This window comes from Bos grunniens, chromosome 1, assembly GCF_055505025.1.
Source record: "Bos grunniens cultivar Pamir isolate PY7600 chromosome 1, Bosgru_T2T1.0, whole genome shotgun sequence".
Taxonomy (NCBI): Eukaryota; Metazoa; Chordata; class Mammalia; order Artiodactyla; family Bovidae; genus Bos; species Bos grunniens.
Window position 1 is genome coordinate 47,613,128 of NC_141165.1, and position 27,903 is coordinate 47,641,030.

General features: G+C 40.8%; 1 protein-coding gene across 14 annotated transcripts in view; it reads right to left on the minus strand.

Annotated features, from left to right (window-relative positions):
• LOC147379398 (uncharacterized) overlaps positions 1-27,903 on the minus strand; it is a 281,421-nt gene that overhangs the window by 91,028 nt on the left and 162,490 nt on the right. For 9 of the 14 annotated variants that reach the window (XR_015160755.1, XR_015160754.1, XR_015160725.1 and 6 more), the window contains one exon: positions 27,223-27,282. Coding sequence is in view for 4 of the 14 variants with exons in the window: in XM_086391948.1 (XP_086248074.1) it covers positions 27,223-27,282 (60 nt within the window). In the remaining 10 variants the exon portion in view is untranslated. Of the gene's footprint in view, positions 1-597; positions 1,425-24,730; positions 26,838-27,222; positions 27,283-27,903 lie in introns of those variants that run through there. The other 5 variants (XR_015160749.1, XR_015160741.1, XR_015160757.1 and 2 more) reach the window with 2 other exon arrangements.

Below are 27,903 nucleotides of genomic sequence, written 5' to 3' on the forward strand. Positions count from 1 at the left end.
TGAAATAGTGCCATTCGCAGCAACATGGATATACCTAGAGATGATCATACTGAGTGAAGTAAGTCAGACAAAAAAAAATTATATGGTATCACTTATATGTACAATCTGAAAAATGGTACAGATGGACTTACTTACAAAACAGAAACAGATTCTGACATAGGAAACAAACTTCTGGTTATCAAAGGGGAAGCAGGAGGAGGAATAAACTAGGTGTATGGGATTAACAGATACACACTACCAAGTATAAAACAGATAAACCGCAAGAATTTACTGTATAACCCAAGCAACTATATGCAATATAATGTAATAACTTATAATGGAAAAGAATAAAGAAGAATATGCATGCCTGCTAAGCCATTCAGTCATGTCTGACTCTTTGCAACCCTGTGGGCCATAGCCCATCAGGCTCCTCTCTCCATGGGCTTTTCCAAGCAAAAATACTAGAGTGGGTTGCTATGCCTTCCTCCGGGGGTCTTCCTGACCCAGGGGTCGAACCCATGTCTCTTACGTCTCCTACATAGGCAGGCAGGTTCTTTACCATTAGAGTCACCTGGGAAGCCTCCAAAAGAATAGACATATATACATAAATATGTATAGATATGTATAACTGAATCACTTTGCTGTTCACTGAAACTAACACAATATTGTAAATCAACTATACTTTCATTAATAAAAGAAAGAAAATGAGCTTCCACACCACATTCATTAAGTATATAAAGTGGAACAAATTGTTTAACCTCTCTGAAACTTTGATTTTTTTCTTTTTAATATGGACTAAAGTAGTTGTCCTCAGTTTGTTGTAAGACATATATAAACAGCCTAGTGCAAGTTGAAAAAACACAACAATTTTTATTTTTTTGCCTATTCTCTAAAACTCTGAAGTTACTCCACTCTTTAAAGGAGATCATGGGTGGGATTGTTATTTGCCTATCTCAGTCTACATCCTTTCCTTCCCTTCTTCCTAATAAAAAGGCTCTAATTTTGTGCTGGTTCAGTTAAAGATGGCATTTGCTAGCCTCTCTTGCAGCTATATACAGATATATGAAAAAATTCTGCCAATAAATGTAAGCTAAAGTGTCATGTGTCTACTTTCATAAGTGAAAGAAAGTGGAAGTGTTAGTTGCTCAGTTGTATCTGACTCTGCAACCCCATGGATTGTAGCCTGCCAAGCTCCTCTGTCCAAGGCATTCTCCAGGCAAGAATACTGGAGTGGGTAGCCATTCCCTTCTCTAGGGGATCTTCCTGGCCCAGGGATCAGGGTCTCCCAAATTTCAGGCAGATTCTTCACTGTCTGAGGCACCAGGGAAGCCCAGGGTTTCCTCAAATGGAGAATGAGCATCTTCCTTCATTTCTTCCTTCCTTTCTTCTTCCTGTTGCTCAGAACATGGATGTTATAACTATAGCGTCTGCTTCTATCTTCAACTCTGGGGATGTAAGACACATGGTAAGAATGGCAGAATAGAAAGCTGAAAGGGGTCTGAGGTTCTGTGAAGGCCTCACCTGACTACATCTACTACATCCAGACTTCTTTTATTGAACAAATAAACTTCTACCTTGTTTAAATCATTGTTACTTGAACAGTTGCTATTATACACAGCCAGGCCCAGAAGATAACTTCAATTGGATAAAATTTGTGGTAAACTTTAATCTTAATTAATATTAATAGATAATTAGTATATATTCCTTAACCACTCATATATTATGTTTTCTTTCATCTCCATTATCACGTTAACTTAAACGACAGTAAAACTACAACGATGGTTCACACAACTTGCAATATTTATAATTTCCATTAGTTTTTATAATTAGTCAGTGTTACATTTTATGCTTTTTTTGGCCTCTTCTCTAACAGGTCAAGGTCAATTTCATTTGAATTACTTTTTTCAGTGCATGTGTGCTCAGTTGCGCCTGGCTTTTTGTGACCCCATTGACTGTATCCTGCCTGACTCCTCTGTCCATGGGATTCTCTAGGCAAGAATACTGGAGTGGGTTGCCATTTCCTCCTTCAAGGGGTCTTCCTGACTCAGAGATTGAACCCATGTCTCCTGCGTCTCCTGCATTGCCAGGCAGATTCTTTGCCACTGAGTTACCTAGGAAGCCCAATTTTTTCCAGAGGTACTAATAATATTACTAATTCATAACAATTTAGAAAACAATATGGCAGAGTTGAGTGGCCTAGGATTTGTGATCTGAAGGCTTCGACTAACCCTAGTGCTACCATCATTAGTTGTGTGACCTTAAACAAGATGTTTAACTTCTCTGAGCCTCTTTCTATTTTATCCACAACAAACAAGGGTACTAATAACTCTGTCTTACTAGCTTATTGGAGTTAGTGAGAATCACATAGGATTGAAAGTACTTTTTAACAGATAAATCATCACACAGATGTTGCTTCTTATGAATAGCATCACAAGAGACATACTATAAGTAAGACTCTTTATCCATACAGATACTAGATAAAATTATAAGAGAGAAAATTTTAAAGATTCCAATATGTGATGGTTTCCAATTTCTTCTATCAAGGGTAAAACAAATCTTTGATCAGGGAACTTATTGTAAAATATAAATGGATCAGAATAATAGTCATAGTCTATAATTTTTTATATAGAGTTGTTTAGGTGCAGAAGGAATAAATATTTAAGATCTTGAATTCTAAGCAATAAATCTGAGGATCTTTGTACTCTTGGTTCTCTCTGGCTCCTTTCTTCCCTTACCACTCTGGCATGGATCAGTAGAATCTGATCCATTGCCCTTGAAGAGCATGACAGAAAGGTCAAAGTCATTCTTTTATAGCTTGCCAATCATTTGGGACACAACTGAAAGTGTCAGTAAAAATCAAGGTAACTTATATCTGTTACTTCCTCATTGTCCAGGTGGACAATCATAGCAAGAATTATTCAAGCTCAATTTTCTCTTCAAAAGCTTTATTGATTGCTGCATAATGTTTTCTTTTTTTTTTTTTTTTTAACATTAATCTTTCGGGAGGAGGTTTTCGGTACTTTGAATAATCCCCTTTTGCCGCTTTTCCCTCCCCCACAACCAGTCTCAGTCCCAAAATGGCGCCGACCCGATCCGCAATGTTCTGGGCCAAGTCTCGCGAGATCGTGCATAATGTTTTCTGATGGTCCAAGGAGCTTATGTTAACTCTCCAAATGAATTGGGAACATCCATTTGATGCTTACCAGTTAGGTGAAGATTCCAGTTACAAAGGCTCTGATAATGAATATGCTTCAATGGAAGAAATGAACTTAAATCCATATGTATTTATCTCACACATAGTGATTATACTGGATCTGGTGCAGTGATGCACCCTTTTAGGGTGACCACACATCTTGGTTTGCCTGGGACAATCTTAGTTTATGTCTGCTGTCTTAGCATAATTATTAATAGTACCCCTTTTACTTTCTAAAGCACTCTGAATTAAATGATAAATTATATGCTTACCCTATTTGAGACTTTTTATTGTCTTGGTTGACTAATAATGAGATGTGTTTATAAATTCTAGGCAGGCATCATGCTTTTGTGAACAATCTGCCCTGTTGTGGAATGTTTAAGACAACATCTCTAATAATCCATGTTTTCTTAGACCTATGGAGCAAAGACCAATTGACCTTTTTTGGAAAGAAAGGCTTTAAAATATCACCATCTCTGAACATCTATATCAGAGTCTGATGAATTTTTTGTAAATGACCCGAAAGAGTAAGAGTTTCAGCCTTTGTGGGCAACGCAGCCTGCGTGTCAACTACTGAACTTTCCTGCTTGAAAGCATCTAGATAATACGTAAAACAATGTGATCCAACAAAACTGCATTTACGAAAATAGGAGGAAGGAAGGATTTTGTCTGTGGTGTGCCAACCCCCACTCTAGTGTTTTAATATTTTCTCTTGATAACTGGCTAAATGGAATTTATACTTTGCAGATTTCTCTTAAAGTGTTAAAAGGAGTGAAAGACAAACAGTTGGCCCTAGCTACACTGTAACTAGCATCATGGAAAGACACTCTCATTTCTTACAAAGCTTTTCTCTCAAGCTTTCTGTCATCTGCACATCCTGTTCTATTCAGAGTCAGAGTCCACACTCAGTCTAAAGAAGTGCAATGAAGATGCTCCCTCTTTAAATGAGTCAGTACAAATGGGTATCCTTCAAGTGCTGTGGCATTGACAGGCAGCTATATTTGATTGCTTAGGTGTTTTAAAAGTTGTTTTGTTTTCAACATGTATGACAAAGCAGTTCCAAGAGATTTTTGTCTTATTGTGTACCTTCTTGTGTTTTTGATGGGGACAAAGTATAAATCTACTTTTGAGATAAAATGCTTAGATAAACAAGCTTGCATCTGTGAAAGAGGAATTAAAGAGGGAAAGAATTGAAAGCATGTCAGTAGTTAAAACACAAGAGAAAAGTCCATTGCCCTTTAAACTGAAACAGAAGGAAAAAACATGAAGGAAAGTCTTGAATAAAATTAAATAAATGCTGAAACTGTACTCAGAAACACATCAAAACATGGCATTGTTTTCTTGCTATGTTGAGAATTGTGATAATATGGTATGATTCACAGTGGGTGTGAGTGTGTGTATATGTGTATGTGTGTATGTGAACAGGAATTAAAATTAGACAGCAACAAAATGTTAAGACCAAGATATTGGACATACTAAGCAAAGAAATGTATTCAGTCAAAGTAAATAGACAAAGTGTGACATGCTCTAAATGATGATGAGTTGATGAATTCTTTGCTGTCTGACCTGGAATATCAAGCCCCAATCAGAAATAAGTGGACTGTCTCTCCTAGAGAGGTAGACACTAGTTGCAGCCTGGGGAAAGAGGAAACATAAAAGCAGATCTAGATTTGCCTTACAATGACAGCTGCATATTAATCTAAAGAATTTCTAAAAAATCAAAAAGACATTTTTCAGCAAAATACACCCCTAGAGCCTCAATCATAAAACGGGAATAAACTTGAAACAGGATTGATTTCATCTTAAAGGGAATATTTCTTTGAAATGCTACCAACTGTAGTTGTCTTATTTGGTTTTCAATCCTATAACAAAATTGTGCCATATTGTGTCAAATAAGAAGATAATATAACAGCTTTAAACAAATTTTGTAATTATGGGTTCAATCAAAAGTGCATCAAATTTGTGTGTATTTGGGAAGCTACGCCATTGAATACTAAGCAGCTCTGTATATCAACCTTCATTTTTCATTTCAGTTTTAAGACCTTGACTCTTAAAGGGTTAGATTTTCCAAGTAGAAGTTAGAGACTTGAAGAGATTCCATGCATTTTAGTTGTTTGCTAGTCTCTTTAGAAAATGCCAGGTGCTGCCCTAGAGAGGTTAAAGATATTTAGGCATGAATGAGATATCTGTGGTCTAATACCTCTTTAATTAGCCCCTAAGTACAGTTCTAACCTTTGGGTATCTTCACACTTCACTAGGACAAGGTTTCCAGACTCATGAAAAACAAGGTTTCTTGTGCTAAGAGAAGCCTTGATAATTGAATCCAATTTGGTTTGATTTTTTATAAGACTATCTTTCCAGCATTTAGTGTCCTTTGAATGGAGAGGGAGAGAGTGATGGATAGGTTACAAAGGCGTTGTAGATTTCCAGTGTGTCAAACAGGCCTGAGTTTAAGTTCTGAGTGTCTAGTTCTTACAAACTTGGGCAAAGCATTTTCTTCTCCAGGTTTCAGTTTCCTCAATGTAAACTGGGGGAAATTTTATTACCTCTTTTCAAGGTTGTTGTGAGAATTATCTAAGATAATGTGTACCAACCCGCTCCAGTATTCTTGCCTGGGAAATCCCATAGACAGAGGAGCATGGCAGGCTACAGTCCTTGGGGTTACACGAGATATGGACATGACTGAGTGACAAGACAACAACAATGTATACTAAATACACAGCCTCAAGTCAGTCACATAATAGTGGCTCAATAAAATGGAGCTGTTGATAAAGACCTTGAAGTCATAACGAACTAAAACTGAGTATCTGAGTAAGCTTGGCAAGAAGTACGGGAGGTATTCTATTTAAGGAGATTTTCTTTCACCAGCACCAAAAGCATAATAAATAACTTTGACTGGGTTTGAGAAGGCAGAGGATATGAACACAGAGACTTGTATGACTCCACACCCTTTTATACTCTTCTTTCCAGAATTTTCTTTTGTCACTGAGTTCGTGTATTTAAATATTTTCACTATAGTTTTTTTTGGTATAAATTGAATGTGTGTTCCAGTTTTCAATGCAAAAAAAAAAGTAATACTGTAATAAAATACTGTTTTTCTCTCTTGCTAACATGTTTCCATGGAAGAAAGTAAATTTTGAAGCTTTCTATTTTCTTTTTTCTGTTTATTAAAAAAGTTCCCTGCATACAAAGTCTCTGGCAAAGTAAAGTTTATCCTTTATCTCTTAAGACTTGATTCACCTTAAATCTTTTTAAGGGCTGCATTATTGCATAAAGCAAACTGTGCTTGACATTCATCACACGAACCCTGAGGAATAAACAAATCACTCAAAACTGCCCAGGGAAATGTGGGGAGAAGTGAGAGGAGGAAGCCAGAGCGGGCTCTCTTTCACTGAGCACCGAGGGCGTACCGCCTCCTACACCAGGGACTCAGGCAGCCTCACAGCAGATTGTCAAGTGCAGGCCCCAGAATAAGAGAACGGAGTAATCAGCCTACGGTCACCTAACAACCAAGTGGCAGACCTGGGATTTGACCCCAGAGCTTACATCCTTCCCACCTGAGTCAAGTGCATTCGGATTGGGTTCAGTGGTGTAAAATAACAGTGTCCAAGGCTGATTCTCTCCCTCGAGCTCCACTGGAAAAGCTGGGCTCCTGCTGCTTTTAAGGAGCAATGGGGAAGGTGAAGAAAAGAGCTTCTTTGCAGAAGCACTCTCAAAGTGTGGTCTCCAAACCAGTGGCATTAGCAATACCTGGAAATTTGTTAGAAGAGCAACTTCTGGGGCCCAATCTGAGTCAGACACTCTGGGGAGGGGTCAGCAGATTGTTTTTTGTTGTTGTTATTTTGTTTTGGGGTTTTTCTTTTGCTGGAGTATAATTACTTTACAATATTGTGTTAGTTTCTGCTGTACAATGAAATGAATCATCTTCATGTACGCTTATAAACCCTCACTCTTGAACCTCCTCCTTGTCCCTCTAGGTCATCACAGAGCACCCAGCTGAGCTTTCCTAGTAGCTCAGCTGGTAAAGAATCTGCCTGTAATGTGGGAGACTTGGGTTCGATCCCTGGGTTGGGATGATTCCCTGGAGAAGGGAAAGACTACCCACTCCAGTATTCTGGCCTGGAAAATTTCATCAACTGTATAGTCCATGGGGTCACAAAGAGTCAGACACGACTGAGCGACTTTCACTTTCACTTACCCACTAGCTATCTATTTTACACATGGTAGTGTATATATGTCAATCCTAATTTTCCAATCCATCCCACCCTGTGATTTAATGGGCTCTCCAAGGGACACTGATGTTTGCTAAAGTTTGAGAACCATCACTCTATAGCTCTGGACAACCTGTCTTCAGAATAAGGTGCAAGACACACCCTTAATGTCTGCCCTGCCTTTTCAATCATGGCCAACAATTGAGCTCGCCCTAGAAGGGTGGAAATGAGACAATTTCTGTGAACAGTGTTGAAAATGTTTCAACGTAGAACCCAATGTTAGCTTTTAATTTTTCCAAAAAGTAGTACAAAACACACTTTGTCCATTTCTGACAACAGCATGGAAGCCTTTTAATTAGTCCACCCTGGAGGAAATAGAGATGTGCTTGTTAAGTAATTGCTCTGATTACTGGTAGGCAGGGGTGTGCATTGTTTTCTGATGCATTTGTTGGGAGTGAACAGTGCTACCAAACCGAAGGCTTCTTACAGAGGACGTTAACATAAAAGGACTCCAACAAGCCATGTTGGGGAGAGGGAGGTGGCGTTGATGGCAGGAACAGTCACAGAGCCAAACACACACACACTCACAAATACCAGTTCACACTGTGCAGACTAATCAGTGGCATGTATCTCAGGAAAGTGAGCATTAATATTTCTACTAGTTCCTGAAAGTTCAAAAAATATATCAAAGGCTGGTGCCTTCCTTCAAGCTCCCATTGCATGGAGTTAAATATCTATATTTCACTGAAGGTGACTTAGTCAGTGACAAGATGTAGAGATCAGGTTATAGGAATATAAAAAATTGAAGTGAACACTGTTCATAAGAGTGTCCCATCTTACTACAATGGGCATCACATCCTAGCACACATTCAAATCTGGCAAGGAGTCTGAGTAATAGTACTCACACTCTCAGAGTTGGAAAAGGATGCTGAGACTGTCTCCTCCCACTACTCCCCAACTAAAGATCCCTGTCTTTAACAGCTCTGTCCCAGCCTCATTTTTCTGAAGCTACACAAGTAGAATCAGGTCTGCTGATGGGGCTCAGGCTGTTGGAGCCACACACAGAAAGGGAATGTGGACCCAAGTGACAGAGGCCAGTTTTGTGGTCCCCAAAAGCACACTATAAGAAAATGTGAGCAGACCACACTAAGTAGTTAGACTTTTTATCTTTTAGTTCCAGATTCTAAGAATAAGAATTTAATTGGCTTACTTCCATCAAGTCACCCTGGATGAGGAGTTTACTTCTGGCCCAAGCAGTGGCAGTCAAAGGCAGCCTCGCCTGGGGGTTGAGGGAAGAGTAGAGTCTCTAGGTGACAAGGATGACAGGGCTGACAGTGAAACATTGGGTACCACACTGACTTAAATTTAGAGGTAGACATATCCGTCTCCTCCTCTGGATCATGAGCATCATCACATCTTATGTGTCTTAATAAAACCATATTCTAGAGGAATCTCAACCTGTTAGAATGTAAACATGAACTCAATTTTTTAAAACTAGCTGCAGACTTTAGGATGAAAGCAAATATTTCAAATTTCCTCCTTGGAGGCTCGAGTAGAATTTCACTTTTCCAGTCCTATTGAGGTTATGTGTGGCTATGTGACTTTCTTTGGCTGATGAAATCTGAACAGAAGTAAAGATCATTTCTGGCAGAAACCTTGAAGGGGCGGTGCTTGTTTCGGCACAGCCCTGCCCCCTGATATGAGGACTGTGGAGGCACGCCTCAAGAGGGTGCAACATCAAGCTGGCTCCTTGAGTGACTGCAGTGAGTGAGTCCATGGCTGACCCATGAAAGAATACCAAACATGTATCATTAAGACACTGAGATTTTGAGATAGTTTGTGTCAAAGACCAATTCTGTACTAGACACTAAAAGATGGCAAGACAGATTTTATCTGAGCTAATGCAGTAGGGAAGAGAGATGTCAGTGTAGAACTGAACTCAACCCCCAATACAGCAAAGACAACTGGAAAGATTTATAGTCAATGGGCAGATTGAGGGGACTCAGTGGATGGACAAGTGCTCAGAGAAACTTCACTAGACATCAAGGACAGGGGGATTCTCAATAAACTGGCTTGATAGGATTCTCTGTGAAAACTGGGCCCAGCAGGCCACAGTCAAGGTCTAGATGAGAAGGGGACCCTGACTAAGCTTGGCCAAGGAAGGACTCCTTGTCATTTGTCACCTCCGCCTAGATTCTGTCTGCCACTTTGTTAGGAAATGTTTCTTTTGAACCCTGGAAGAGTTTTCAAGAACTGCTATAACAGAATACCACAGACTAGGTGGCTTGAACCACAGAAATATTGTTTCACAATAATCATGTTTCACATAATCACTTCTAGTTCTGGAGGCTAGAAGTGCAAGATCAAGGTGTTGGCAGGTTTGGTTTCTTCTGAGGTCTTTCTCCTTGACTTGCAGATGTTTTTTTTCCCTCTGGATCCTCACATTGCCTTTCCTCTGTGCAAGTGCACCTTTTCTCTGTGTCCAAATTTCCTCTCTTTACAAGGATACTAGTCAGATTGGATTAGGGCCTCATGACCTCTTTTAAATTTAATCACTTCTCTTGTTGTTTTGTCATTAAGTTGTGACTCTTTTGTGACCCCATGGACTGTAGCCTGCCAGGCTCCTCTGTCCATGGAATTCTCCAGGCAAGAATACTGTAGTGGGTTGCCATTTCCTTCTCCAAGGGATTTTCCTAACTCAGGGATCGAACCCATGTCTCTTGCATTTCCTGCATTGATAGGTGGATTCTTTACTACTGAGCCACGTGGGAAGCCCAGTCACTCCTGTACAGGCCCTATTTCCAAATAAGTCACATTTGAAGTACTGGGTGTTAGGGTTTCAACACATGAGTTCGTGGGGGCAGAATTTAGCCCACAACAAGTCTCAACTGCTGCTGCTGCTAAGTCGTGTCGTTGTGTCCGACTCTGTGTGACCCCATAGACGGCAGCCCACCGGGCTCCTCTGTCCCTGGGATTCTCCAGGCAAGAACACTGGAGTGGGTTGCCATTTCCTTCTCCAATGCATGAAAGTGAAAAGTGAAAGTGAAGTCGCTCAGTCGTGTCTGACTCTTAGCGACCCCATGGACTGTAGCCTACCAGGCTCCTCCATCCATGGGATTTCCCAGGCAAGAGTACTGGATGGGGGTACCATTGCCTTCTCTGAATTTTCCCAGACTAGCCTTAATTCTACTCTCTCTAGTCTCCAAAATGTATTGAATGCTTTCCTGCTCATGCCAGTCATCCAAAGGTGGGAACTTCTCCTGGTGTGGTCTGACCAGTGATGAGGACCACACATCTCTTACTCCCTTATTCCAAACCCTATTCTTCCATGGGCAAGAGCTTAATGCCTTTGTCACTCAACTGGCTCTTCTTGACCCTAGAACTTCTTTGGGGTGACTTTGCTGTTAAATCTCTCTCATTCAATTGATTTTCTGAACCCAAACACAGAAGTTTATATTTACATACTTTGCCAACAAAGGTTCGTCTAGTCAAGGCTATGGTTTTTCCTGTGGTCATGTATGGATGTGAGAGTTGGACTGTGAAGAAGGCTGAGCGCCGAAGAATTGATGCTTTTGAACTGTGATGTTGGAGAAGACTCTTGAGAGTCCCTTGGACTGCAAGGAGATCCAACCAGTCCATTCTGAAGGAGATCAGCCCTGGGATTTCTTTGGAAGGAATGATGCTAAAGCTGAAACTCCAATACTTTGGCCACCTCATGCGAAGAGTTGACTCATTGGAAAAGACTCTGATGCTGGGAGGGATTGGGGGCAAGAGGAGAAGGGGACGACAGAGGATGAGATGGCTTGATGGCATCACTGACTCGATGGACGTGAGTCTGAGTGAACTCCAGGAGTTGGTGATGGACAGGGAGGCGTGGCATGCTGAGATTCATGGGGTCGCAAAGAGTCGGACACGACTGAGCGAATGATCTGATCTGATAGTTAAAAAATATATGTTTATTATTATCCTCATTACATTTCCTCTTCTTGTTTTTGACTTCTTTATGACTTTAGAGTAGTTTTCAAACCTTAATGCTGCTGTCTTTATATCCTTACTAGTCCTCTCAGCTGTATGTCCGCTTCCGGTTTAATGAGGTTGTCTTCCCTGCCTTTATCCAAGTTGTTGTGAAATATGCTTAACAGGAAGGTCCAACAGAGTTCTAGGTCACACTTGGACAGCCCCTTGCAGGTTGACATCTGTCCATCAGTTCAGGTGTATAATACAACACTGGTGAACCCACCACAGACCTGGGTTTGATCCCTGGGTCAGGAAGACGCTCTAGAGAAGGGAATGGCTACCCACTCCAGTATTCTTGCCTGGGGCCATAAAGAGACAGGCATAACTGAGTGACTAACACTTTCCTTCTTTGAACACACCATTTGTCATCCAACCCACATTTGTCATCAGAAGTTGCTTTTCCCCAAGGTCAAAAAAGCTGACATCCCCATCCTCTCATATCTTTTTCTTGGGCTATTGTGCACATGGTTTGTATACCAGGATTTGAGCCACAGCTCCATGCTGCTAGAGATTTGATTTTTCTGTTGGTTCTGACCTAACAATCCCATATGTTCTGGATCCTGGTGGCTCAGCAATTACTCAGCTGAATCTGCCCGAGCAGAGCTTGCCCAAGGGGAACCCAAAGAGGGCGCCCCTGGGTAACCCTGAAGCTTGGGGGAGCCTCAGTTCTGACAGTAGACTGAGCATTCTGAAGGGCTTTCCCTTCATCAGGGGTCCTTGGCACTGTATTGTGGACATTCTCAGATCCACGTAAATGAATAAAAAGCAGTCCCAATTTAATCTGCTGCTCCAGCCCCTGTGAGGACACAGCTGGTGAGAGTATGCTGACTGTATTCACAAGTCAGTCCTTTCTCTCCAGCCTTGCAATAATTTTGTTGTCTTTGTTATTCTATATCCTGTGGTGACTTCCCTGAGTGCAGTGAGTGATTAATTTAGCTGGTGTCACAGGCTACAACATGTTGATGTAAAGGGAAAAAGAAAGGGAAAAAGAAAAGTGTGGAAGGGGTGAAAGGCTGCTGCAGCAAACACACACAGAACCCAAGCTCCAGCCCTTGTACAAGATGCTCCAATGGCCAAAGTGACCCTGCGACATTGTTTTTGTGAACAGGAGTATGAACTTCTGAATGGCTGAGTTCCAAAATTCAAAGCCTGAAACTCTCCCAGGGCTCCCTCACTTCCCCCACTGCCTCTGAAACATCAATAGCTTTAGGAAATAATGAAAAACAAATCAGAAATAAAATCAGAACTTGAAAACCCATGGTTCTCTATGAAAAAGGCTTCTACTGTTCAAATGCTGGTTTATAAGAGAGTGAGATTTGGGACCTCGTGTGAAAACAAAACTCCAGGTTTCTCTGCAGTTTTGATGCCCAGTTTAACCCTTTATCTTTCTCGGCTCATGAAGTTGAAAACATTCATGCGGCCACGAATTTCTGAGAGCTCAAATTGTTCACCAGTCTAGGTAGAAGCTTATCTGTACATACGGTCATTGATGCTGCTGAGAGAGTTTATCAAGTGATAAACTCAACATAAGGTAGTTGCTGTCTTTTTCTTTTAACTGATACCATGAAAAGAGATTAATTTCATAATGGCTAAGCCACTGGTTTTTCCAGTGGTCATGTATGGATGTGAAAGTTGGACTGTGAAGAAAGCTGAGCGCTGAAGAATTGATGCTTTTGAACTGTGGTGTTGGAAAAGACTCTTGAGAGTCCCTTGGACTGCAAGGAGATGCAACCAGTCCATTCTAAAGGAGATCAGTCCTAGGTGTTCTTTGGAAGGACTGATGCTAAAGCTGAAACTCCAGTACTTTGGCCACCTCACGCGAAGAGTTGACTCACTGGAAAAGACTCTGATGCTGGGAGGGATTGGGGGCAGGAGGAGAAGGGGACGACAGAGGATGAGATGGCTGGATGGCATCACCGACTCGATGGACATGAGTTTGGGTGAACTCTGGGAGTTGGTGATGGACAGGAAGGCCTGGCGTGCTGCAGTTCATGTGGTCACAAAGAGTCGGACACGACTGAGCGAATGAACTAAACTGAACTGAACTGAAGCCTATGATGGTGGCTCTGCAAATAATACAGTTTTCCCTATTGAGAGGTGGGAGGGAAGTTCAAGAGGGAGGGGACATATGTATACCTATACCTGATTCATATTGATGTTTGGCAGAAACCAACAAAATTCTGTTAAGCAATCATTCTTCAATTTAAAAAAATTAAAATAAATATTGAAAAAGGGACTTCCCTGGTGGTCCAGTAGTTAGGACTCTATGCTCCCAGTGCAGGGAGCCCAGGTTTCATCCCTGGTCAGGGAACTAGACCCCGCATGCTACAACTAAGACCCAAGGTAGCCAAGTAAATAAATATTGGGTTAAAAAGTAACCAAAGAGAGAATAATTTGTTTTAACAGTAAGCCCAGATTTTAACATTTTTATCCTTAAAATAATGTTTAAAGAAATGGCAGTGATAATTTTCATTAAAAAGTGATACAACTTCACTAAAGAAAATGAAAAATATCTTACAAAAAGACCCGAAATCTCACCATGCAGAGATAATCACTATTAACATGTTTAAGTCAGTATTTTTCAGGCACAAATGTATGTATGTGCCTGTATATAGGTGCTCAGTCATGTCCAACTCTTTGTGACCCCATGGCCTATAGCCTGTCAGGCTCCTCTGTCAATGGAATTCTCCAGCAAAAATACTAGAGTGGTTTGCCATTCCCTTCTCCAAGGGGTCTTCTCGACCCAGGGAGTGAACCCATGTCTCCTGCCCTGCTGGCAGATTCTTTACTCTGAGTCACTAGAGAAGCTTCATAGAGTCCTGTATTTTATTCTAAAAATGAAATAATGTTGGACATACTAGTTTATAACCTATATTTCTCTACTTAATAAGTTGTAAACATCTTTCCTTCATATTCAATTTTCTTCTACGTTATTTTTAATATCAGCACAATATTCATTTCATTGGAGGGTGGGGGTAAAATGATACATGTAATTAGTGACTCAGTCATGTCTGACTCTTTTCAACCCTATCGACTGTAGCCTGCCAGGTTCTTCTGTCCATGGGATTCTCCAGGCAAGAATACTGAAGTGAGTTGCCATTTCCTTCTCCAGGGAATCTTCCCAACCCAGGGATCAAATCTGGGTCTCCTGCATTGCAGACAGATGCTTTATCGTCTGAGCCATCAGGGAAGCCCAAAATGATACATACTGTGATTTAATCTTAAAAATATGAGATAAAATAAAAATTATTGAAAGTTCTACAAAACTGAAACCACTGTAAATGTTTGTATGAACAGTCTTCTGAGAGCTCTCCTGTACAATATCTTGTGCTCCTCATGTTTTTCAATCTGCTTTTGAGCACTTGGCAATGGAAAAAGGAGAAACTTGCATATTTCTACACATAGCTGTTTGTCATTATTTTAAAGGGCTACATTACATTCCACTGTGAATACGTGCTAAGTTGCTTCAGTCATGTCTAACTCTTTTCCACCCCTTGGACTGTAGCCTGCTAGGCTCCTCTATCCATGGGATTCTCCAGGCAAGAGTACTGAAGTGGGTTGCCATGCCCTCCTCCAGGGGATCTTCCTGACCCGAGATGGAACCTGCGACTCATTTTGTCTCCTGCTTTGGCAAGCAGATTCTTTACCACTAGCGCCACCTGCAGTAGGTGCCAATATTTACAGGATGAATCAGATCAGATCAGATCAGTCGCTCAGTCGTGTCCGACTCTGCGACCCCATGAATCGCAGCACGCCAGGCCTCCCTGTCCATCACCAACTCCCAGAGTTCACTCAGACTCACGTCCATCGAGTCAGTGATGCCATCCAGCCATCTCATCCTCTGTCGTCCCCTTCTCCTCCTGCCCTCAATCTCTCCCAGCATCAGAGTCTTTTCCAATGAGTCAACTCTTCGCATGAGGTGGCCAAAGGACTGGAGTTTCAGCTTTAGCATCATTCCTTCCAAAGAAATCCCAGGGCTGATCTCCTTCAGAATGGACTGGTTGGATCTCCTTGCAGTCCAAGGGACTCTCAAGAGTCTTTTCCAACACCACAGTTCAAAAGCATCAATTCTTCGGCGCTCAGCTTTCTTCACAGTCCAACTCTCACATCCATACATGACCACAGGAAAAACCATAGCCTTGACTAGACGAACCTTTCACACCACTGATAAACATTTCGGCTGTGTGTGTTATTCTGAACAATGTTGTGATGGACATCACTGAATTTTATTAGCTTGAACTTGAAAGATTACCTCTTTGTGGTAAATTATACATGCAGGTTTGCTGGGATAAATAGCATACACATTGTACATCTTAATTACTAAAGTGACTTTCAGAAAAGCACTCATTTTCATCTCTACTAAGGTGGGATACAGAGAAGGCGATGGCACCCCACTCCAGTACTCTTGCTTGGAAAATCCCATGGATGGAGGAGCCTGGTAGGCTGCAGTCCATGGGGTCTCGAAGAGTTGGACATGACTGAGTGACTTCACTTTCACTTTTCACTTTCATGCATTGGAGAAGGAAATGGCAACCCACTCCAGTGTTCTTACCTGGAGAATCCCAGGGACGAGGGAGCCTAGTGGGCTGCCGTCTATGGGGTTGCACAGAGTCAGACACGACTGAAGCGACTTAGCAGTAGCAAGGTGGGATAACTAATGCTCAACAACACCAAGTTACATTAACTTAAACATTTAATTTTGTCCATCTTCTGGGTGAGAAACTAAATTTATTCACTTTATTGATTATTAGCATGATTGAAATATTTTAATGTGTTGAATTTTTACTTCTGTGAATCATCTGTTCATGTCCTATGCCTTTTTTGTTGTTGGTCTTTATTGATTTGTAAGAATATTTAGTCAATAATATTTAGTTGTGATCTATCATTTGTCTTGTAAATATTTGTTAAATTTTGTTTGTTTTTAAATTTTGTTTATATTTTTAACTGAGCCAAAGTTTACTTTTTACAGTAAAATTTCTCAGTTTTTATGTATTTTCACCACATGATTAGAAATTATTTTCTGATCCAACATTATAAGAAAGTATCACCATTTAGAGGTTTAATTTTTTTTTACTTTTAAAACTTTGATCCATATAGAATTTACTCTAGTATATTGAACTTTCTTCTAAATGGCCATCCAGTTGTGTCAATACTATTTATTGGGTAATTCATTTTCCCTATTAATTTGAAGTGTTACATTTATAAATTATCTATTATAAATTCCCACTTATTTTTTAGAACTTGTTTTTATTGCAAAAATAATATATGCACATGGTAATAAAGGATGCAAGCATGAAAAATTGTACAATACAAAAGTAAGTCTCCACCAACATTTTCCCTTCCCTAGAAGGAGAATTTTCCCAGAACGTCACTCTAGGAATACACAAGCATAGGTGCGTGTACATGTGTGAGACACATGCATAATACATAGATGTATACATGTATGGGTATCCCATTTTATGTTTACATAAATTAGAGCTTTCTACATGTACCGCTCGGCACTTAGTTTCTCTTTTTTTAAACACTGTATCTTGAGACTCTTCATAATATGAGCAGAGCTACTTCATTCTTTTTCATAATTGTATAGTAGTCCATTGTGTGTAGTTACCATAATTTGTTTAAACAAATAGCCTGTTTGTTGACAACTCTTTCAGTTTTCAGTGATCAACAACCCTGTAATGAATATCTCAACACATATTTATTGCACATGTATGCATAAAATGTGGTACAAATTCCCCAAAGTGTCAGCTGTCAAAAGAGTATATGTATCTGTATTTGGTAGATATTACCAAACTGTCCTCTAAGGAGGGCTGCCTTACTCCATTCAAGCTGCTATGACAAAATATCTCAACTAGGTAGCTTATAAACAACAGAAATTTATGGCTCACAGTTCTAGAGGCTGAAAAGTCCAAGATTAACTTTCCATCATGTTCAGGTGAGGCCCTCTTCCTTGTTAGAGACTTCTCATTGTATTCACACATGGCGGAATTGGGCAAGGGAGCTCTCTGGGTCCTGTTTTATATGGGCACTAATGTCACTCAAGAAGGTGCCACCCTCATGACCTAATCATGTTCCCAAAACCATACCTCCTAATACCACCACATGGGCATTAAGATCTCAACATGACTTTTGGGAGGCCACAATCAGATCATAGCAAGGTCAAACCAACTGTGTACTATCTACAGTGAAAGAGTGCTTAGATTCTGTCTCATATATATTTTTTTCTTTCTCAATCTGAAAATTGAAAAATGTTATCTGTTAAAGTGGATTTCTTTTATTATTAGTGAGAGTGGGAGTCTTTTCTTGTATTTATAAAGCTTTATTTTTAAACATGAATTCATGTTCCTATTCCTTATAACATTGAAAGAACTCTTTGTATATTGAGAAAATTAATCATTTGTCAGTAATATATTTTTAAATGTTTTTCTGGTTGGTCATTTGTCTTTTGACTGTATTTATAATGATATTTTTGCTGTGTATAAAAATAATTTTTAGGTAGTAAAATTTATTAACCTTTAACTTCATGGCTTCTGGGTTTGTTTTCTTGCTTCGAGAGGCTTCCACCATTTCAAATTATAAACAAACCTTAATGTTTGCTTCTAGAATTCCTATGTTTCATTTTTTTATGTTTGTCTTTGAGTCACCTTTCTGTTAAGAGGATGATTGAGTATATTCACTTTTAGCCTTTTCCCAGAAGTATAGATAGTTGTCCCTAAAACTGTTTATTGAAAAATCATTTTTTCCATTGATTTTAAATCATGGGTTTGTCATATATGAAATTTTAATACAAAGTTAGGTCTATTTCTCAAATCTGTTCTATTGGTCTAAATTTTTAGTCTGTGCTGACAGTGTACAGTTTTAATTATTATAGGTTCATAATACATCTAATATGTGGCACATCTCCATCAATAGTCTTTTTCTATATTTTCTTACTACTCTTGACAAATTCCTAAATAAACAAGAAATGTTCCAGGAAAATAAAAGAAACTTTATTAGGATTTTTATTAAAACTGCATCAAATGTATAGTCTTTCTGCCTATCTACTAGGTCTCCTTTCATGTCCTTTACTACTTTTTGGGGTTTTTTTGCAAATTCCCTGCACATTGCCTATTGAGCTTAATTTGAGATATGTAATGGGTTTTGCTTCCTTGTGAATGGGGTAATTTCTCCAATTAAAGTTTCTTTCAGATATTGTTTGTCTATTTACAGTAAACTTAAATGAGATTTTTTTTCCTTTTCTCACTTCAATATTGATATTCTTACTTTTATGGAGAATTCAGATATATAACCACCACATTATCAAAACAAGTTGTGCATATGACCCACTCCAAACCCCAACCGGGTGCGAACTGATCAAGAAATGATAGGAAACACTTACCAAGTAGGTTGTTAAAATAAGATAATGGACAATCAATTTAATCTTCAGGTAATTGTACAGTTTTAGAGGGTTTTCTAATTTAACATAAAAGCAAAGGACAGTGTCATTCTTAGCAGAGGACAATAACTTCATGTGAATCAATGCTGGTGACCAGCACACTATGAACATTTTGTCACTGATTCCTGCCCCCTCTTCCCTTTCTTCCTGTCTGTGTCAGAGATGTTTTCTCTTAATGCATTCAAAAGGGCTATTTTGGGATTTGAGTCACCTTTTCTCCTTGTGTCTCTGCAACAGACACAATCCATCAACCTCCTATCATACACAAAAGAAAAAAATCCACTCTCCAAGATAGCCAGGCGGTCATTTGGTGCTGTGTCTTATCACAAGGGCTGGGCCCAGGTTCTCTGATGTTTCTGAGTGTGAATTCTCAGCCACCTCGGATACCCACATTTGGTGCCCTGCCTGGCTCAGTTTAGAACAAAACACTTTTCCTGACAAGTTGTTTGGTGCTGATTATATTTCAATTAGTGGGTTTGTCAAAACCCTGCAGAAACCCAAAGAACAGCCCTTCACAGGTTCTGTTAAGAAGTCATATGAACTAGGTGAAAATTATTGCATCATGGACAAAGAGGCTATAACCATGTCATAGATCTTTATATCAATAATTGAAGTTGCAGATGCTAATTTGGCTGTGTTAGTAAACTTTACTAATAAAGACAGAATAAATAAAAAGAGAATTTTTTGTGATTATTCAACTGGCTGGGGGTGGCCTGCTATTAAGTTGAGAATCTAAGAAATGCACTTGCATAATAATTATTCTTTATGAAAAGGAAACTTGACCTTTAAGCAGTTGTTAGACTGTCTTTTTTTAAGGAAGTAGCTGCCCCACTCCTAATTTACAATAGCTCTACTGCCTGATACGTGAGCAGATTGGAAAAACCTAGAGGTAAACCATAATGTTCCCTAAATTGCAGCTTCATGCAGCCAACTACCTGCTTCCCAGGTGGCTCAATCCACCAGCCAGTGCAGGAGATGCAGAAGACATGGGTTTGATCCCTGTTGGGACGATCCCTTAAAGGAGGGCATGGCAACCCACTCCAGTATTCCTACCTGGAGAATCCCATGGACAGAGGAGCCTGTCCTCTGGGCTACACAGTTCATGGGGTCACAGAGAGTCCCACATGACTGAGCGATTGAGCATACACATGCACACACCTACACACAGCTAAACCATCTACTTGACATCCGCAGCCAGTTTTAACAGGACTAATGCTGAGCTTCCCTCTTCTCCCACCCCTGCTCCTCCCATAGTCTCCCACCCAACAAACACCCTTTATGCTTGATGTTCTCTCATAGCCCATATCTAATCCATCGACAAATCAGGGTGGCTCTGCTTTCAGACTCTCTCCAGCATCCAGTCTTCACGTCCACACTGTTACTACTTGAATCCCAGACATCATCATCTCTCCCTAGCAGCAACAGCTGCTAGGCTGTTGCACTGGCCTCCTAAGTGGTCTAGTGGTCTATTCTCACCAAGCAGCCAGAGTGGTCCTATAAATACTAAAGTATGTCCATTATTCCAGTGCTCAAAACCCTCCAGTGGTTCCCTATGACGCTTGGTGAAGTGAAGTGAAGTCACTCAGTCGTGTCCAACTCTTTGTGACCCCATGGACTGTAGCCTACCAGGCTTCTCTGTCCATGGGATTTTCCAGGAAAGAGTACTGGAGTGGGTTGCCATTTCCTTCTTTAGGGGATATTCCCTACCCAGGGATCGAACCCAGGTCTCCCACCTTACAGGCAGATGCTTTACCTTCTGAGCCACCAGGGAAGCCCTCAAGTAAAAGCCAATGTACTTATCAAGTTCTACAGAACTCTTAGGATCAGCCCCCCGTCACCTCTCTACCACCCCACCCATCCCTTCACTACCTTCACCCTAGACAACTCACCAACCACTCTGATGTTCCTCACACACCAGGCACACCCCACCTCAGCCTTTGTGCTTGACTTCCTTCTCCTCCAGGTTTCACATGGCTTAGTCTATCACTGCTGCTGCTGTTGCTGCTAAGTCGCTTCAGTCGTGTCTGACTCTGTGCGACCCCGTAGACGGTAGCCCACCAGGCTCCCCTGTCCCTGGGACTCTCCAGGCAAGAACACGGGAGTGGGTTGCCATTTCCTTCACCAATGCATGAAAGTGAAAAAAATAAAGTGAAGTCGCTCAGTCGTGTCCGACTCCTATCGACCCCATGGACTGCAGCCCACCAGGCCCCTCCGTCCATGGGATTTCACTGCCTCAAGGTTTTTACTTAAATGCCATTGTATCATCAAATCTTTCCTTGGATATACTGTCTCAAATTGCAACCCCATACTCTCACTTCTACCTCTTCCTTTCTTTATTATTCTCCTCAGTTTTCAGCACTAACATATTTCCCATTTTATTTGTTCATCTATTGCCTGCTGGAGTATGAAGTCTTGGAAGGCAAGGGTTTTGTCTAACTTGTACCCCTTGCACCCAGAACAGAGTCTAGCACATTGTAAGCTAGACTTCGTTCTAGCTTACAATGAATGAATGAATGGACAGTTGAGGGCAAGGGCACAATAAAATTTTAACATTAAACTTCCACAATATACTACTTTTTCATGTCTTAAATGAGACACTTGAAAGGCTCACTGATAACGCATATGTTATCTGTGGACAGAAGTGCCAGGTGGGCTATATAGTCTATGGGGTCACAGAGTCGGAGGTGACTGAGTGATAACACTTTCACTTTCAATGCCTTTTTATCACTTGAAAAAATACAATCAAAGCTTCACAGTTTTAATGATCAACTGCTACCATTTCCTGTTGTTTTATTTTTCCTTGAAGGAAGACTCCAAAAGGCAAAGGAAGCTGTGTGGTTCTCAGCTTAAACTGAAGACTTGCCCATTCTCATTATAATATGTTGTCACTGATGGAGACAACAGTGTTCAGTGTTATTCTTTCAGTAGGTGGGAGCCTGAGGAAGGCTTTCTTTGGGCCTTAACCCTGAATATTGCGCCGTTGGAGAAGGCAATGGCACCCTACTCCAGTACTCTTGCTTGGAAAATCCCATGGATGAAGGAGCCTGGTAGGCTGCAGTCCATGGGGTCGCTAAGAGTCGGACACAACTGAGCGACTTCACTTTCACTTTTCACTTTCATGCATTGGAGAAGGAAATGGCAACCCACTCCAGTGTTCTTGCCTGGAGAATCCCAGGGACGGGGGAGCCTGGTGGGCTGCTGTCTCTGGGATCGCACAGAGTCAGACACGACTGAAGCGACTTAGCAGCAGCAGCAGCAGCATAGTGCTGTTAATCATAAAAGCAAAATCCCAGGCATTGCAGATTAGCCTGGTTCAAGTGAAGTTACCCTAAAGAGAGACTGGTGTCAGCATGGCTAAAATCATTTAGTACCGATTTGCAGTGATACTAAACCTGATGTAAAGAAGAGAGCAGAATGATGTAACTTACTGTTTTCCTGGCGGTGCATCTTAGGAATCCAGAGCCTCCAGTGATACTTGATGCAACTTTCATCAGACCTTGTGGTTTGACTATCTCAGTCACTTGAAATTTTACCTCTGACTCTTTCTATTAATTTAAGTCATCTACTCATTACGCACACACCTTAAAGTGAAGTTTTGTTAGGTAAAAGCTAACTTGTACTCGTTACACACACTGCTGTTATTTTTATATAGCCAATTTGGGTTTTGTTTTATGTTGCCCCTCACCTAGTAGTTCATTTTGTAATGAATTTCTAAAGATTAGAAAACCAGCAACCCATATATAAAGCCAGGTTACTTTAATATTCAACAGTAGACTATAACCATGCTAGGAAAAATAAACTTCCTTCTAAAGCTAGCTGACTAGTCAAAGGAGAGCAGGGAGGTTTTGCAAGGATATTCCCAGATTAGATGCTGCACAAGTCACTTCCCATGCACTCTATGATTTAGACATGTGAATAGGACTTGGTACCTAGAATTTCTCTGCAAAGAGCAAAAACATATATATAAACTCTTTTAGTATGCCTGATCTTATTTTTTCCTTCTCAAAAAGGCTGCTGCTGCTGCCAAGTCGCTTCAGTCATGTCTGACTCTGTGCGACTCCATAGACGGCAGCCTACCAGGCTCCGATGTCCCTGGGATTCTCCAGGCAAGAATACTGGAGTGGGTTGCCATTTCCTTCTCCAATGCATGAAAGTGAAAAGTGAAAGTGAAGTCGTTCAGTCGTGTCCGACCCTCAGGGACCCCATGGACTGCAGCCTTCCAGGCTCCTCCATCCATGGGATTTTCCAGGCAAGAGTACTGGAGTGGGGTGCCATTGCCTTCTCTGTCTCAAAAAGGCCCTCTAGTACAATTCCCACATAGGAAGTTAGTACCTCTAATACCAAGCAAGTTCCGTGTGATGAACTCCGGAGGTTTGCATATTTACACTGCAATGTAAAAATCCGAGTACAAATCATGTACATCCATGATTCATCCTACAAGGCAATTTTCCAGTTTCACTGGTCCATGGGTCACTTTCTTAAAATAGTGGTATCTGAAGTATAAGATACCAGTTCCTCACTTGGATGTGGGTAGGGAGATATGGAGTATGAAGGACAGCTAATGAGAAAGGCATTCTGTTTCACAACTTATAAATGTTGGGAAAGATAGGAGAAACATTCACCCAACATCAGGGCTCTATGTTTAGTTTTGTCCTGCCTTTATTTTTAACTACATTTCAAGGCTGTCGTGTTGAAAGGGAAATGTTTGAATGCTGTGTCTCATCCCATGTTGAACCCTATGCCACGCAGGTGGTGTCACAGAATTCTGCTGTCTGCAGACAGAATATTTTTTATACAGGGCCCCCCAGAAAGTGCTTTCAGGCAACCCAGATCCTGATCACTGTAGGCAGGGCCTCATTATCTACCTCTAGTAATAACTAGTAAAATATTATAGTCAGGCTCACAATTCAGAATAGTGTTTTTCACTCTGCCAGATTGTGAATTAATATAGCACGATCAGTATTTTTAAGTGATATACAATAGAATAGAAAAATATTAAAGGGTATCATATGTAGTAGGAACAAATATTATTTCACAAGTTGTGTGTGTGTGTATGTGTGTGTGTGTGTGTGTGTGTTGGGTACTGATAGGAAAGTGCTTGCTTATTGTAGGTTGTAGTCCAAAAGGTTTATAAGACATTTGTGGCAAACTACAAGTATTCAACAATATTTCTATTTTCTCCTTTGTGGTAAAATGAATATATCATTTAAGCCTCTTCTGTAGTTAGATGAACCCATATGACTGAGTTTTGGCAAAGGGAATGTGAATAGAAGTTCCATACATTCCTTCTAAACTTTGCCCATAAATATTTCCCAAATGTAACCCTTGCTTTCCCCCAACATGTAACTGAATTGAGAGGACCTTCCATGAAAAGGGAGGAATATGGGGTCCTGAAGGTACATGTGGAAGGCATCTTGCTCATCAATTCACACTGAACTATGAAGTGGGTGAAAAATAAGCCATTTGTGTTAAGCCTTACAACCAGGAGCTCATTTGTTATAACATCTAGTTTTACTCGCGCTCACTAATACAGGATGATAAAAGGTTGGACACTATGGCAAGATGTTCTGCTCTCCTGTCTCTGGTTTTATTCTAGGTTCTTTAAAATCTGGCACCCCAAAAATACTAAGTTCCACATTCACAAAGCGCATGTGAGGCTTAGCTTTCCTCTCAGGTTCTCTGCACTTCTCTCTTTTAACTGTAACTAAAACTCCCAGTTGGACCTTGGCTTTCTGCTCCATTTTACATTCAGACCTTTGGCTCAATGTCTGTCAGTCACTGAGTCTCAGCAAGCCTCTAGGACCTATACCATAGCCAGTCCTTCCCCACCAACCTCCTATAGATCCTTGTCCATGATCTGTGATCCATTTCAGCCTTAGGATATAGGTAATATCTAACAAATAAAATTTATTTCTGATAAAAATTTAATGCATGCAAGAACATTTGATTTACAAGAGAGGAATTTGAACAATTTCAAAAATAACAATGAGTAACAATAGCTAGTGTGTACTGAGGGCCTATTATTAGGCATACATTATCCCTAAATCTCACAAAAATCCAGTAAATATTGTTACACCCACTAAAAGAGGAAGAGATTGAAGCTCAGAGAGGCTGGGATTGTCCTAGGTTACACAGCTCTTATTTGGACTTGAACTCACTTTTGTCTGATGACCAAACCCACACTCTCATTCCTGAGGGCAAAAAAGAACAAATGTCTAATAGTGAGAAGTTTAGATTGCTATACACTGAGGAGGCTGCTTTTGAGCCCTCTGATCATCCTGCATAAAAAAGTACCTGTTTGTAGAGCTCATGCTGTGCACTGAGCCATGCTGAACTTGTAGTTCACTTGTGGTTTCTTGGAAACGAGGGTGATCAGAACTAAAGTGAACAGCTCCAGAGAGATTGCAACCACATTCTCTGTACATGTGGCAAGGGAACACCAAACTCCCAACTACATACACTGCCAGCTCAGCTCTCTGAAGTTTGGTCAAGGAGCTGGGATCTGACGGGAGTAGATGAAACCATTTGAGACTTATTCCTTTATAAAGAAAAGTGGCCAGGTTATGCCTTCAGACAAAAATCTAAACCAATGGTTTTTGAGAAGGATGCTCATGACAACCCACTGGGGAACGGGAAGAACATATAACAACTTTTCCTAGCATAGTAATTCCATTTTAAAATAAGACATAAGTTAAGTGTTTCTAACATCTAATGAATAGACTCATACCAGTACTCTCCTCTGTTCCTATGTCACACCAGACAAGCAACACTGCAACATGTCCTGAGGAAAAGTGGCAATTCCATGCTTGAGAGCTGAGCCCATATTAATTCTTTCTCTTTTTTGTTTGCAACCCAGTTCAGTTTACATGGCCCTGTTTAAGTGCATTTATTCATTATCTGGTTGCATTAGTTAGGGTTCTCCAGAGAAACAGAACCAATAGGATATATGCTATGCTAAGTCACTTCAGTTGTGTCCGACTCTGTGCGACCCCATAGACGGCAGCCCACTAGGCTCCCCCGTCCCTGGGATTCTCCAGGCAAGAACACTGGAGTGGGTTGTCATTTCCTTCTCCAAAGCATGAAAGTGAAAAGTGAAAGTGAAGTCGCTCAGTTGTGTCCAACTCTTAGCGACCCCATGGACTGCAGCCTACCAGGCTCCTCCATCCATGGGATTTTCCAAGCAAGAGTACTGGAGTGGGATGCCATTGCCTTCTCCGAATAGGATATATAGAGCTACATATAAGGAGGTTTGGGCTTCCCAGGTGGTGCTAATGGTAAAGAATCTGCCTGCCAATGCAGGAGATGTGAGGGATGTGGGTTCGATCCCTGGGTCAGGAAGATCCCCTGGAGGAGGGCATGGCAACCCACTCCAGTATTCTTGCCTGGAGAATCCCATGGACAGAGGAACCTGGCAGGCTATAGGCTGTGGGGTCACAGTAGTCGGGCACAACTTAGCAACCAAACTACTACTACTACTATATCATGAGAAAAACATGACACTTTATTCGAATATAATAGACATTATCAAGACTCTTCAAAACATGGACTCATTCACCATTATCATGATGCACCTCAATCCGAGTATACATTGTCCTTTGAGACAGTAACTACTGAAATGCATGCAGATAAAGAAATTGGGGCTGCTGCTCCACAATTTGTTACTGATAACACCTGGCCAGAAAATCTGGAGAACATTGAATCTGGCCCATCCTAGGGCAAGTCCCACACTTCAGGAGTTACTAGTAGGTATTGAAAGGCTAGATCCAGACTTCCATGGGGGTACTCCTGGGCCTCTGATGTTACACCTCTCCACCCCTGTCTCTGAGCCTCCAGAGCTGCACTGGCACAACCCTAATTGCCTTCGTAAACACGGGCTAAATCATTTTCAGCTGCCTGGGACTCTCCTGGGCAGATTTTGCTTTCATCAGACTCTTGCTGCTCTCCATCAAGCTTGGTTGGAACGATTCAGCCTTGATTTGGATTCAGAAGCTTCATGCACTTACTGCTCTAAGCAAAATTTAATCAAAATATTTATCTCAATAATTTGGTCCAAAAGTTTCCTCAAATTAACTAAGGCAAAACGGTTAAGCCAGGTTACTGCAGAAAGCCCTAGAGCGGGACAGAACTGCGGGGGACAGAAAAAAACGGGTGCAGTCGAGAGAAGAGGCCACATGCTGACTAGATGCAGTCAAAAGTATATACAACATTTATTAGCTAAAGTACCACGAAAAGCATTCTAATCAGTTGATTTCCTCTCATTAAATGTTAATTACTTCACATAAGCTTCCTGTGTAGGAAAGTACCAAGTACTTAGCAGGCATTAGGAAAGAGGCGGGTCATGCAGGGAGTCTGGGAGACAACAGACACTGGAGCAATGACACTGTTACCTTGCTGGGTGACATTTTTGTTTGAGGCGTATGTGAGCTTCTTGAGAAGGATCAGAAGGCCTGCAAAAACAAACAGAGATTAGAATTTTCATTCTGGTAATGAGTCTCTGAAACAACACTGGGTGAGTTTTAAAAAACATACTTAATAGGATTAGCTTCTGAACCATATACTTTGATTATATTCCAGATACATTTGCTCACACTGTTTAAACTCATAGAACAGGATAATCATATCATATTAAATTTTATTTAAATTGTTTTAGGACTCTGGCTTGTAAGCTACCTTGGTAAAGTTATAAAAATAAGGGGAACAAAACTAAAGAGCTGTGTGCACCACAAGATCATTAAGTGATCTGGAAATGGGTTGTGGGATCATACATGTCTGAGACCAGAAGGGACTGCATGCAGCCAGTTCATGTGAGCATGGCTGCACCATGTTCATGGCAGCCCCTGTTCTGATTGGCCAGCACCTGACCCCAAGCAGTTGCTAAATATTACAAATATCATTCCTGATAACATCTAAAGCACTCATTTAGATGAGTCTGGCCCATCATAGGGCAATTCCCATAATTCAGGCCCATCATAGGGCAATTTCCATAATTCAGGAGCTACTAGGAGCTACTAGCTACAAAGACACAGTGATCCAGTGAGATAAAATGACTTTCCCACACTTCACAACTT